The sequence below is a fragment of the Salvelinus alpinus genome, chromosome 37 (assembly GCF_045679555.1).
Source record: "Salvelinus alpinus chromosome 37, SLU_Salpinus.1, whole genome shotgun sequence".
Taxonomy (NCBI): domain Eukaryota; kingdom Metazoa; phylum Chordata; class Actinopteri; order Salmoniformes; family Salmonidae; genus Salvelinus; species Salvelinus alpinus.
In genome coordinates, this window is record NC_092122.1 from 12,567,960 (window position 1) to 12,582,523 (window position 14,564).

Below are 14,564 nucleotides of genomic sequence, written 5' to 3' on the forward strand. Positions count from 1 at the left end.
AAAGGCTGTTGAAGAACGGTGCACACCATTTTGGGAAACAGGTTGATGAGTACTGTCACACCCTGATCTGTTTCACCTGTCTTGTGCTTGTCTCCACCCCCTCCAGGTGTCGCCCATTTTCCCCATTATCCCCTGTGCATTTATACCTGTGTTTTCTGTTTGTCTGTTGCCAGTTCGTCTTGTCAAACCTACCAGTATTTTTCCTGTACTCCTGTTTTTTTTTTTGAGCTAGTTCCTGTTTTCTAGTTTTGACCATTCTACCTTCCCTGAGCCTTCCCTGAGTTCTGTACCTTCTGGACTCTGCTCTGGATTACTGACTTCTGCCTGCCCTTGACCTGTCGTTTGCCTGCCCCTTGTTTTTGTAATAAACTTTTATTACTTCGAACTGTCTGCATCTGGGTCTTATCCTGAGGTCTGATATTTACCTTTACGCAATGTAGCAAACGTTGAATCAAACTGAACGCACCCCTGGTTACCTGGTCAGCAGAGAGGGAGGAGAGAAAGACACCTCTATAAACTCATCTCTCTTTTCCCTGTCTCCCTGTTCCACAACCAAACTGTAGGGAGGGAAGAGGACTTCTAACTGGGTAGGTGTGCCATCATGCCAAGCTACATTATAGATTTATAAATTTAAAACATCAAATGACTTGCACTCTTTGCTTTTCTTTGAAGAGATACTCACATGATTAAAAACCTTTTGTAACTGTTTCGTACAGTATCTCTTAAATTATTTGAATGGTGCTCTTTGCTTAATATTCTGTGTATTTAAATGAAGTAAAGACTGATGAGAGGTAAATTCTAATATTAGATCAAAGTGTGTGTGTGTGTGTAAAATGCATATCATAGACAATGTGGGAATCAATAGATGTTGAAATTAAATCTCCATCACATCTTTTAACTCGACTTAGATTATACATTTATTTGCTATTTTCAAAGTGTACTCCATGTATCTGTTCCATAGAGTAACTGCAATACTACTTTGGTAGTCAAATCACCTCATCACTTCCTTGTCCTTTTTGTTTTCCCTTGAAAGGTACAGCACTGCCTGTGTACTCTCAGAAGTAAATTGTGCACATTGATCCCCCACACACACACAGACACAGGTAATTCATAGACATTCTCCTCTATATGAAATCTCTCAAACATGTCTGGATTGGCACATTATTGTGCTTTATCATTTTGTTAACTTAAACAATGTTTCCTTTGAGTTACAGTGTAAGGTTTGGGAGCACTGATGTTTTCAGATTTTAACTTGTACGAATGTCTTTAAAGCTAGATACCTTTAATTGCTACATCAATTTTTGGATTTTTAAATTAATGATATACAGTGCTTTCACAAAGTATTCACACCTGTTGAATTTTTCCACATTTTGTTGTGTTACAAAGTTGGATTCAAATTGATTTAATTGTCATTTTTTGTCAACTATCTGCACAAAATACTCTGTCAAAGTGGAAGAAAAATTCTAACATAAAAAAAAAATGTTATTCAACCCCACAAGTCAATGCATGTTAGAATCACCTTTGGCAGCGATTACAGCTGTGAGTCTTTCTGCGTAAGTCTCTAAGAGCATTCCAAACCTGGATTGTGAAACATTTTCCCATGATTATTTTCAAAACTCTTCAAGCTTTGTGAAATTGGTTGTTGATCATTGCTAGACAAGCATTTTCAGGTCTTCCATAACATTTTCAAGCAGATTTAAGTGAAAACTGTAACAATTCGGCCACTAAGAAACATTCACTGTCTTCTTGGTTTTCGTCTCCAGTGTAGATTTGGACTTGTGTTTTAGATTATTGTCCTGAAGAAAGGTGAATGCATCTCCCAGTGTCTGCTGGAAAGCAGACTGAACCAGGTTTTCCTCTAGGATTTTGCCTGTGCTTAGCTCCATTCTGTTTATTTTTTATCCTGGAAAAACTCCCAGTCCTTAACGATTACAAGCATACCCATAACATGATGCAGCCAACACTATGCTTGAAAATATGGAGAGTGGTACTCAATAACGTGGCGTATTAGCTTTGCCCCAACCATAACACTTTGAATTCAGGATTTTTATTTTTTTGCAGTATTACTTTAGTGCCTCGTTGCAAACAGGATGCATGTTTTGGATTACTTTTATTCTGTACAGGTTTCCCTTTCACTCTGTCAATTAATTAGGTCAGTATTGTGGAGTAACTACAATGTTGGTCCATCCTTAGTTTTCTCCTATCACAGCCATTAAACTCTAACTGTTTTAATGTCTGCTTTAAAAATGTGTACCCATCTACCAATAGGTGCCTTTCTTTGCGGGGCATTGGGAAACCTCCCAGCTCTTTGTGGTTGAATCTGTTTGAAATTCACTGTTCGACTGAGGGACCTTACAGATAATTGAGTGTGTGTGTGGTACAGAGATGATGTAGTCATTCAAAGATCATGTTAAACACTATATAATTGCACACAGTCCATGCAACTTATTAAGCACATTTTTACTACTGAACTTATTTAGGCTTGCCCTAACGACAGGGTTGAATACTTATTGACTCAAGAAATTTCAGCTTAATTTGTAAAAATAAAAAATATCCACTTACATTATGGGGTAGTGTGTGTGTGTGTGTGTGTGTGTGTGTGTGTGTGTGTGTGTGTGTGTGTGTGTGTGTGTGTGTGTGTGTGTGTGTGTGTGTGTGTGTGTGTGTGTGTGTGTGTGTGTGTGTGTGTGTGTGTGTGTGTGTGTGTGTAGGCTAGTGACAAAAAAACATCTCAATTTAATGCATTTTAAATTCAGGCTGTAACAACAAGATGTGGAAAAACTCAAGGGGTGTGAAAACTTTCTAAAGGCACTGTATATCCATTGATTCCTGCAGAATATACTTACTAATGCCTAATGAGCTTAGTTCAACCGTTTTTCCCCATCAAAACCCATAATATAAGCATGCTTTACTCTGTTTGTAAACAATGTACATGTAAACAAACACTGTATAGCCTTAAAATGTGGTTAAAAATATAATTGTTATATCATGGATGGTCAGTCCTTGCATCCAAAGCTCTGTCTATGAATTTGAGTGGTTGCATTATCCAAGCCCATCCCTCAGCTTTTAACCAAAACAGAGGTGAGGTGGACACTTTGTTCTTGTTTCAATTATGGCTTCTAGCTTTGAACCATGTAATCTCTTCACAGTGGCCATGATACAGCCAGTACTTCTACTCCTGCTACTGGGTAAGAGATCACATGGGATGAATATTCCTCTCTTGGTATTATCAACCAACCTGCTATGACTGTTATCTAGTTGACCATGCATTCAAAGTAGTTGGGTAGTGGTGCAGAACCTGTCAACATCCAGATACGTACAATGAGTCTCAGTTTAACCAATATTTAGGACATTTACAGAACTCTCTCCTTGAGTGGACACAGTTGTATTCCAACTTCATAATCACTGAACTAAAATATAAGTTGATGTCGGTGTCACAATCTAAACAGAAAAAGAGATTGACAGTCCCAAAAATAACTGATGTGACATTTATCCCCACAGCAGTCAAGTCCTCACCAGTGTTTGGGACTGCGATATCAGTACTGGAGGGAACCTCTGTGACCCTTGTCTACAGATTTCCCAGTGAGGAGAATCACATGCTTTATACAACTTTGAGTGAAACCAGTACTTGCAAATGGTGGTCCTGTTGTAATCCCATAGCTGCGACAACATTATCTACCAACAAATACAGATGTATAACTAGAGATGGGATGGTGAACTTCACCATTTTAGACCTTCAGCCTGCAGACAGTGGGAACTACTGTTGCAGAGCAGCGACCTCTACAGTGTTAAATAAACCTTTAGAATTCTACAGCCTGAGGGTAGTGAAAGGTATGTGTTGCACTTCATACTACTGGTTGTCAATGGATTTTGTTCAGTGCACATATCACCATAAAGTAGGAAGGAACATGAAGGGTTGATCAGCTTGTGTGTATTGTGAGGTGGTCTATGCTGTCTGTTACTGAATTTGGATTGAATCCTAACATTTTGTGTGTATTGAATGTTTGAGCACACCTACCACTTCCATCAAAAAGGCAAAAGTCAATGATTTGTGTCTTCATCTCTATGTATGAATGTTGCATTTATGCATCACTATTGTGTTCTTTCCCTAACAAAGTCGGTACTGCTGGTAATATCATTTTGCTGGTGCCTAGTGGTGCTTTATCCTGTGTCCCTTTCTGACAGTCTGTGTCGTGAAATACTTCCAGGTCACACAGGTTGCAACAGGGATCTACTGGACGGATTGGATTTTCTGGGCAACAATATTGAGAATCAGCCAATCACAATCCAAAGTGCAAGTCAGTGCAGGCAGGAATGCACCAATATTGACAAGTGCCAGTACTTCACATTTAATTGGAAGGAGACAGAAAGGAGGTACATGCTCAAAGATTTTACCCTTTGTGATTGGGCAAATGAGGACAGCCATATACCTTTTAGATCAGCACCAGTCGTCTTAGTAACTACTACCACATTTTGTGAAATTTATTCCACAGAAACGAATGTTCCTTGAAGGCCTCAATTGGTGATCTGATGAACTCAACAATTACAATACAGCGCCTCCAAAATGCAACCTCAGGCTATTCCCTGAAAAACTGCAGTGGTAAAGGTGACTACAGACATGTACTAGATTCATATAGTATACGGTACCTAATGAGCAGAGATTGTTAATAGGCCCTAATAAACAGGGTAGCGTCATTGATACCTAACTCTGTTACACTGTTTCTGTATACATTACATCTGTTGAAGGTGTAATTTAAGGTACTGTACATCATCAAGCAAGCACTAAAGCGCTCTAAGAGAAACTTTAAACTACATACCAACGATGTGTGATTTGAGTCTTTATTCTAGTGCATGAAGAATATACAGTATATAGTTGTCTACACCCTATGTATTTATTTAATTTTTCTAAACACATACATATTCATAATAATTGACAGATTTTGGAAGTAGTTTGCAAATGTATTAATTTCTCCATGCCCCAGACATGTCATCTGTTGCTTTCATCAATTAAATCGATATCTCTATGTTACTCTGCTATCACACAGTATGTGTTGCCTATATTTCAGAATAGATAGTGGAAGCTAAACATAATGTTTGTCACTCAACACAACAAGCAGTCTGATAATCATTTTCTTATATTTTAAACAGTCACCTACTCAGACAAAAAGTACAGCCTTGTCCTTAAGTGGAAAAATTTGACCGACGCACAAGAGTACTGCAGACAGCACTACACAAACCTGTCCATCATTCACACAGAAGAGGATTGGAAGGCAATTCAATATGCTTTGAGTAATTTTAGTGGTGATGTGTGGATTGGCCTTAATGGAAATGGGCCTGTTCAAACTAAAAAGTGGAGTTGGTCTGATGGGGAGGACTTGATGTTCTTAAACTGGTATGGTGGTTTTGGCAACGTGCTCAACATTCATTGTGCCGTTTCAGTTTCTTCTCGGTTTCGACAACAGTTGTGTAACACCTCATTACCCTACATGTGTCAATACGGTATGGGCTCTCCCTTTTCAGTCTCTAAAACCGTTATTGTTTCCACTTCAAATCACTGGATGTCAGATCTCAAAATATCCCCTGTAATTGACTTCCTGGATATTTTTCTTATTAACTGTCTTATGAAATCGGATAAATCACTTTTCACCTTTCCTCCTCTAAGTTCGTCATGACAATGGAGTAACAGAGAAGGTGTATGAGCTGATAACCGAACCAAAGAACCAGGAGGAGGCTGTGAAAGACTGCAACAATCAACAAGGAGAACTGGCGAGTATCTGTAACCAGAAAGAGCAGGACTCCTTTGATGAGTTGACTAAAGGGATCACTTGGATTGGACTAAAGCATGAGAACAACACATGGAATTGGTCCAGTGGGGAACCATTTCAGAAATGGGACAATCCAATGTGTTTGGAAGACGGAAACTGTGTAAAGCTGAACTCAGAAAATGACAGAAAATGGACAACAGAAAATTGTTCTACTCAAAGTCCTTTCCTGTGCTATGGGGGTAAGTTGAACACCGTGAGAGTGTTATCAAACTGGTGTTGACATCATCAATGACAAGGTTATATCATCTATGACTAGGTTGTATAGAATCCTGTTCAACCTGCCTGTTCAACCTGTCTTTCATATCGTCTGAGATCCCCAAGTATTGGAAAGCTGCCGCGGTCATCCCCCTCTTCAAAGGGGGAGACACCCTGGACTCAAACTGTTACAGACCTATATCCAACCTGCCCTGCCTATCTAAGGTCTTCGAAAGCCAAGTTAATAAACAGATCACTGACCATCTCGAATCCCACCGTACCTTCTCTTCGCTGTGCAATCCGGTTTCCGAGCCGGTCACGGGTGTACCTCATCCACGCTCAAGGTACTAAACGATATCATAACCGCCATCGATAAAAGACAGTACTGTGCAGCCGTCTTCATCGACCTGGCCAAGGCTTTCGACTCTGTCAATCACCATATTCTTATCGGCAGACTCAGTAGCCTCGGTTTTTCTGATGACTGCCTTGCCTGGTTCACCAACTACTTTGCAGACAGAGTTCAGTGTGTCAAATCGGAGGGCATGTTGTCCGGTACTCTGGCAGTCTCTATGGGGGTACCACAGGGTTAAATTCTCGGGCCAACTCTTTTCTCTGTATATATCAATGATGTGGCTCTTGCTGCGGGCGATTCCCTGATCCACCTCTACGCAGACGACACCATTCTGTATACTTCTGGCCCTTCCTTGGACACTGTGCTATCTAACCTCCAAACGAGCTTCAATGCCATACACCACTCCTTCCGTGGCCTCCAACTGCTCTTAAACGCTAGTAAAACCAAATGCATGCTTTTCAACCGTTCGCTGCTTGCACCCGTCCGCCCGACTAGCATCACCACCCTGGACGGTTCCGACCTAGAATATGTGGACATCTATAAATACCTAGGTGTCTGGCTAGACTGTAAACTCTCCTTCCAGACTCATATTAAACATCTCCAATCCAAAATCAAATCAAGAATCGGCTTTCTATTTCGCAACAAAGCCTCCTTCACTCACGCCGCCAAACTCACCCTAGTAAAACTGACTATCCTACCGATCCTCGACTTCGGCGATGTCATCTACAAAATAGCTTCCAATAGTCTACTCAGCAAACTAGATGCAGTTTATCATAGTGCCATCCGTTTTGTTACTAAAACACCTTATACCACCCACCACTGCGACCTGTATGCTCTAGTCGGCTGGCCCTCGCTACATATTCGTCGCCAGACCCACTGGCTCCATCTATAAGTCCATGCTAGGTAAAGCTCCGCCTTATCTCAGTTCACTGGTCACGATAACAACACCCACCGTAGCACGCGCTCCAGCAGGTATATCTCACTGATCAACCCAAAAGCCAACACCTCATTTGGCCGCCTTTCCTTCCAGTTCTCTGCTGCCTGTGACTGGAACGAATTGCAAAAATCGCTGAAGTTGGAGACTCATATTTCCCTCACCAACTTTAAACATCTGCTATCTGAGCAGCTAACCGATCGCTGCAGCTGTACATAGTCCATCTGCAAACAGCCCACCCAATTTACCTACCTCATCCCCTTACTGTTTTTATTTATTTACTTTTCTGCTCTTTTGCACACCAGTATCTCTACTTGCTCATGATCATCTGATGATTTATCACTCCAGTGTTAATCTGCTAAATTGTAATTATTCGCTCCTATGGCCTGTTTATTGCCTACCTCATGCCTTTTGCACACAATGTATAGAGACTCATTTTGTTTTTTTCCTACTGTGTTATTGACTTGTTATTATGGTTTACTCCATGTGTAACTCTGTGTTGTTGTCTGTTCACACTGCCATGCTTTATCTTGGCCAGGTCGCAGTTGTAAATGAGAACTTGTTCTCAACTAGCCTACCTGGTTAAATAAAGGTGAAATAAAAAATAGATAAAAAAATCTCCCAAATAATAAAAATGATTACAATTAGGATTACAATATTTCAATATAACTGATACACATGACTGGAAACAGGCACTAATTTGCATCTATTCTACTTCATTTTTGACAGATGAACATCCAAGTAACACAACTGGGGAGGTGGCCAGTCCTGCTACTCCTGAAACTACCACCTCTACATCAACTGGACCTCCCTCTACCAAGACGTCCACAACACCACTTACAACTACTAATGGACAGTCCACCACCTCACCAACTATCACTACTAATGGACAGTCCACCACCTCACCAACTACCACTACTAATGGACAGTCCACCACCTCACCAACTACCACCTCTAATGGACAGTCCAACACCTCACCAACTACCACAACTAATGAACAGTCCACCACCTCACCAACTACCACTACTAATGGACAGTCCACCACCTCACCAACTACCACTATTAAAGGACAGTCCACCACCTCACCAACTACCACTACTAATGGACTGTCCACCACTTCACCAATTACCACTATTAATGGACAGTCCACCACCTCACCAACTACCACTACTACTAGACAGTCCACCACCTCACCACCTACCACCACTAATGGACAGTCCACCACCTCACCACAGACTACCACTACTAATGGACAGTCCAATGGACAGTCCACCACCTCACCACCTACAACAACTAATGGACAGTCCACCGCCTCACCAACTACCACCACTAATAGACAGTCCACCACCTCACCATCTACCACTACTAATGGACAGTCCACCACCTCACCACCTATTCCTACTAATGGGCAGTACACCACTTCACCACCTATTCCTACTAATGGGCAGTACACCACCTCACCAACTACCATTACTGATGGACAGTCCACCACATCTCCACCTGCCACTGTTAATGGACAGTCCACCACCTTACCACCTATTCCTATTAATGGGCACTACAACACCTCACCAACTACCACTATTAATGGGCAGTCCACCACTACACCAACTACCACTACAAGTGGACAGTCCACCACCTCACCAACTACCACAATTAATGGACAGTCCACCACCTCTCTACCTACCATTACTGATGGACAGTACACCACCTCACCACCTGCCACTAAGAATGGACAGTCCACCACCTTACCACCTATTCCAATTAATGGACAGTCCACCACTACACCAACTACAACTACAAATGGACAGTCCACCACCTCACCACCTACCTATTCTCATGGACAGTCCACCACCTCACCAACTATCACTGCTTATGGACAGTCCACCACCTCACCAACTACAACTAAAAATGGACAGTCCACCACCTCGCAACCTACCACTACTAATGGACAGTCCACCACCTCACCACCTACCACTACTAATGGACAATCCACCACCTTACCACCTACCAATTCTCAGGGACAGTCCACCACTTCACAAACTACCACTTCTAATGGACAGTCCACCACCTCACCAACTACAACTTTTAATGGACAGTCCACCACCTCACCACCTACCACTACTAGTGGACAGTCCACCACCTCACCATCTACCACTACTAATGGACAGTCCACCACCTCACCACCTATTCCTACTAATGGGCAGTACACCACTTCACCACCTATTCCTACTAATGGGCAGTACACCACCTCACCAACTACCATTACTGATGGACAGTCCACCACATCTCCACCTGCCACTGTTAATGGACAGTCCACCACCTTACCACCTATTCCTACTAATGGACAGTCCACCACCTCACCACCTACCACTACTAATGGACAGTCCACCATCTCACCACCTACCACTACGAATGGACAGTCCACCACCTCACCATCTACCACTTTTAATGGACAGTCCACCACCTCACCAACTACCACTATTAATGGACAGTCCACCACCTCACCACCTGCCACTATTAATGGACAGTACACCACCTCATCAACTACCACTATTAATGGACAGTCCACCACCTCACCAACTACCACTACAAATGGACAGTCCACCACCTCACCAACTACCACTACAAATGGACAGTCTACCACCTCACCACCTACCACTACTAATAGACTGTCCACCACCTCACCACCTGCCACTATTAATGGACAGTCCACCACCTCACCACCTGCCACTATTAATGGACAGTCCACCACCTCATCAACTACCACTATTAATGGACAGTCCACCACCTCACCAACTACCACTACAAATGGACAGTCCACCACCTCACCAACTACAACTAAAAATGGACAGTCCACCACCTTACCACCTATTACTATTACTGGGCAGTACACCACCTCCCCACCTACAACCACTAATGGACAGTCCACCACCTCACCACCTACAACCACTAATGGACAGTCCACCACCTCACCACCTACAACCACTAATGGACAGTCCACCACCTCACCACCTACAACCACTAATGGACAGTCTACCACCTCACCACCTATTTCTATTAATGGGCAGTACACCACCTCCCCACCTACAACCACTAATGGACAGTCCACCACCTCACCACCTACAACCACTAATGGACAGTCTACCACCTCACCACCTATTTCTATTAATGGGCAGTACACCACCTCCCCACCTACAACCACTAATGGACAGTCCACCACCTCACCACCTACAACCACTAATGGACAGTCTACCACCTCACCAAATATCACTACTAATGGACAGTCCACCACCTTACCACCTACCAATTCTCAGGGACAGTCCACCACCTCACCAACTACCACTTCTACTGGACAGTCCACCACCTCACCAACTACATATTTTAATGGACAGTCCTCCACCTCACCAACTACCACTACTAATGGACAGTCCACCACCTCACTACCTACCACTACTAATGGACAGTCCACCACCTCACCAACTACCAGTTCTCAGGGACAGTCCACCATCTCACCACCTATCACTACTAATGGACAGTCCACCACCTCACCACCTACCACTACTAATGGACAGTCCACCACCTCACCAAATACCAGTTCTCAGGGACAGTCCACCACCTCACCACCTAGCACTACTAGTGGACAGTCCACCTCCTCACCACCAACTGCAACTAATAATGGACAGTCCACCACCTCACCAAATATCAATACTGATGGACAGTCCACCACCTTACCACCTACCAATTCTCAGGGACAGTCCACCACCTCAGCAACTACCACTACTAATGGACAGTCCACCACCTCACCACCTACAACCACTAATGGACAGTCCACCACCTCACCAACTAACACTACTAATGGACAGTCCACCACCTCACCACCTACAACCACTAATGGACAGTCCACCACCTCACCAACTACCACTACTAATGGACAGTCCACCACCTCACCACCTGCCACTACTAATGGACAGACCACCACCTCACCAACTACCACTATTAATGGACAGACCACCACCTCGCCAACTACCACTATTAATGGACAGTCCACCACTACACCAACTACCACTACAAGTGGACAGTCCCTCACCTCAACATCTACCATTACTAATGGACAGTCCACCACCTCACCAACTACCATTACTAATGGACAGTCCACCACCTCACCAACTACCACTTTTAATGGACAGTCCACCACCTCATCAACTACCACTATTAATGGACAGTCCACCACCTCACCACCTACCACTACAAATGGACATTCCACCACCTCACCACCAACCTCAACTTCCTGTAGACAACTGACTTCATCAGGTCCCACCTCTCCAGACAGGGATCCCACATCCTCCCCCTGTAGTCTATCTTCTCCACTCCATCCTAGTGAGTGTCAGACATGGAGCTACATTCTCTACCAATCTACACAAAGGTGTACAAGTGGCAGTTGTTGGACATTTAATGGCAGATAAGAGCTTGAGTGTATTTGTTTTCAGTGGTGGAAAAGTACCCAATTGTCATCAGGTAAGATGACAATTGGGTAAGAGTAAAGAAACCTTAATACAAAATTCCTCAAGTGAATGTCCGCCAGTAATATACTACTTGAGTAAAATTATTTGGTTCTAAATATACATAAGTATCAAAAGTAAAAGTACATATCGTTTCAAATTCCTTATAAAGGTTTTCTTGTTTTTTTAGCCAGGGGCACACTCCAACACTAATTTACAAATGAAGCATTTGTGTTTAGTGAGTCTGCCAGATCAGAGCCAGAAGGGATGACCAGGGATGATAATTTGACCATTTCTGTCCATCTAAGCATTCAAAATGTAACAAGTACTTATAGTTGTCAAGGGAAAATGTAAGGAGTAAAACATACATCATTTTCTTTAGCAATGTAGAGAAGTAAAAGTTGTCAAAACTATAATAGTAAATTAATGTACAGATACCCAACAAAAATTACTTAAGTAGTACTTTCAAGTATTTTTATTTAGGTACTTTACACCACTGTGTGTTTGTTTTGTCCATACAGATTACCTGCACTACATCAACGAGTCCAAGAGCTGGATCAATGCAATGAAGTTCTGCAGAAGTCGTGGCTCCAAGTCTAACCTGGTGCACATCACCAACCAGACCGTGCAGGCTGACGTGACCCAGCTCATCGCCAATGTGGGGCTGGCATGTGGGGGGGTGTGGATTGGTCTGGAGAGGTCCATCTTTGAGTGGAGCGCTCCCTGGCTGTGGACCAGTAGTGATGTTGATAAGGTGGTGAAGTACAGCGAGTGGCACAGCTGCTTCCCCCTCAACCCCATCAATTACCACTGTGGTAAGATGGTCTGGGTTGGTAACGAAGAACTGAAGTGGCTGGATGCTTCCTGTCATCAGGAATTACCCTTCATCTGTCAAGGTACGTTGCTCAACTTTTAAGCTCCTATTTTAGGGCTTGTTCTGCGAGGTGGGATATTCAGAACATTGCAGATAGACAAATATGACAGAACTGTCAAGGTTTACTGTGGAATAGAGATGTGCTGTCTTGACTGTCATGTCAGCTCTATTCAATGTATTATTTTATGCAATGCTCTGATTATACCTCCCTATTGAATAAGGCTCAACCTACATCCCAGAAACCCCCTCTCTACAGTTGGCTACTATCTGCATGTCTCTTTCCTCCCTTTAACTCCCTCCCTTTTACTCCCCTCCCTTTTACAGTCTAGACTCACTCTACTAGTAATAGTCTTTAGAATGAGCCAAAACATAATGGTAAGACCTGGTCGTATAAGATACATCAATGTCCTCTCATCCTGCATATGATGTTTCAAAAGATCTCCACTAGAGGGCTCTACATGGCAGCCTGGACAGTCTGCAGCCAGACACCACACTGATCTACCAGAGAGACTACCACACTCATGGTCTGGAAGCAACCTGCATTTCAATTCATAATATTTTACACCAATATAACTATTACTATTATTAGGACTTTTTATTGTCATATTTTATATTATATTACTTAATGATACTGTTCTTACATATACTGACTCATAAGCATTGTTATTTGACCTATAATTTACTGTAATACTTTGATTGTTTTAAAATAGAGTAAAGAAAGGTGAAGTAAAAAGTATTAACTGAAAATGTAGTATTTAACTCCTGTGTGATATGTACTGTTTCAGAATGCTATTTAGCTGGAATGTAATTATTGTTATTTTGTATTTCCTTTCATCTTTGTTCTGAATAAACATCCATTTAGAGTTTGATCAGTGTGAAATGTCATTCTTCATAGAAAGTACATTGAGTGTTGAATCAAAAGCAATTAAAATGGTCATAATCCAACCCTAAGAGTTGAGAGGTGTTCAGTGATGTCTAGACCAAATCGACTTTATGATTATTTTCATCAGGCATGAAGGAGTCCATCTCAAATGCCAGCGACAATGAACCTGGTATCTCAGAAAACAACTTTTCAGGGGGGCGAGATGTCTGTGACATCTGTAATGTTGACATACAATTGCACTGATGGGCTGTATTTATGCAACACTGCTCTCCAAAACATAAGTTCAAATCTGTTTCCCAGTCTGTTGCAGCCCCTGATCTCTTCAGCCAGCAGTCCTTGGATGAGTCCTTCGGTGATGTCTGAGCAGTCAACCCATGTGGGTGTATATGTTTACATACTGTTTGGTTCTGAGAATATGAAATACACTTATTCATGTCACTGAGGAAGAGCGGCTAAGATTTACATTATGTCAGAATATGTTATTGTTAGCCATCAGGGATCCTATGGGAGGAGAAGAGACACTGTCTGGTACCAATCACCATAACAGCTGTGAGTTGGGGAGGAGTGAGCACTTTGGGGCAGAGGCCAGATGAAGTGAGGAAGAACATATCACTAAGGTTCTGTCTAGCAACAGAGATGCATTGGCTTTTCATACGTGTAGGAGAAGACTCAGCATAGTTAAATAGCATTGCTTGTGTGAATATGTCGGCTAATGCAGCTGTATTGAGCCTCTGGGAAGAATAAACTTGGTTAAGCTTTCGTAGTGTCCGTTGAGTTTATACTCTGAAAATTAGAACCTAGCAATACTATATCCTTAATGCTTTTGTGTAAATCAATCTGATATTGTAATATTGAGCACAGACAATCAGCCTCAACTGCGTGGCAGTAACTGCTGCTCTCTGACCTGTAAGTGCCATGGACAGACTGAACACGCCTCCCTGGACAATAGAGACTGCTCTCTGACCTGTAAGTACCATGGACAGACTGAACACGCCTCCCAAA

General features: G+C 42.6%; 1 protein-coding gene across 1 annotated transcript; it reads left to right on the plus strand.

Moving 5' to 3' along the window:
• Nucleotides 1-1,038: 1,038 nt before the first annotated feature.
• LOC139565929 (uncharacterized) lies at nucleotides 1,039-13,546 on the plus strand. Its single transcript, XM_071386627.1, has 7 exons — nucleotides 1,039-1,103; nucleotides 3,150-3,188; nucleotides 3,502-3,831; nucleotides 4,209-4,374; nucleotides 4,494-4,606; nucleotides 12,327-12,701; nucleotides 13,117-13,546. The coding sequence occupies exons 2-7, from the start codon at nucleotides 3,155-3,157 to the stop codon at nucleotides 13,125-13,127; spliced, it is 1,029 nt and encodes a 342-aa protein (XP_071242728.1). The 5' UTR covers nucleotides 1,039-1,103; nucleotides 3,150-3,154; the 3' UTR covers nucleotides 13,128-13,546.
• Nucleotides 13,547-14,564: the final 1,018 nt, after the last annotated feature.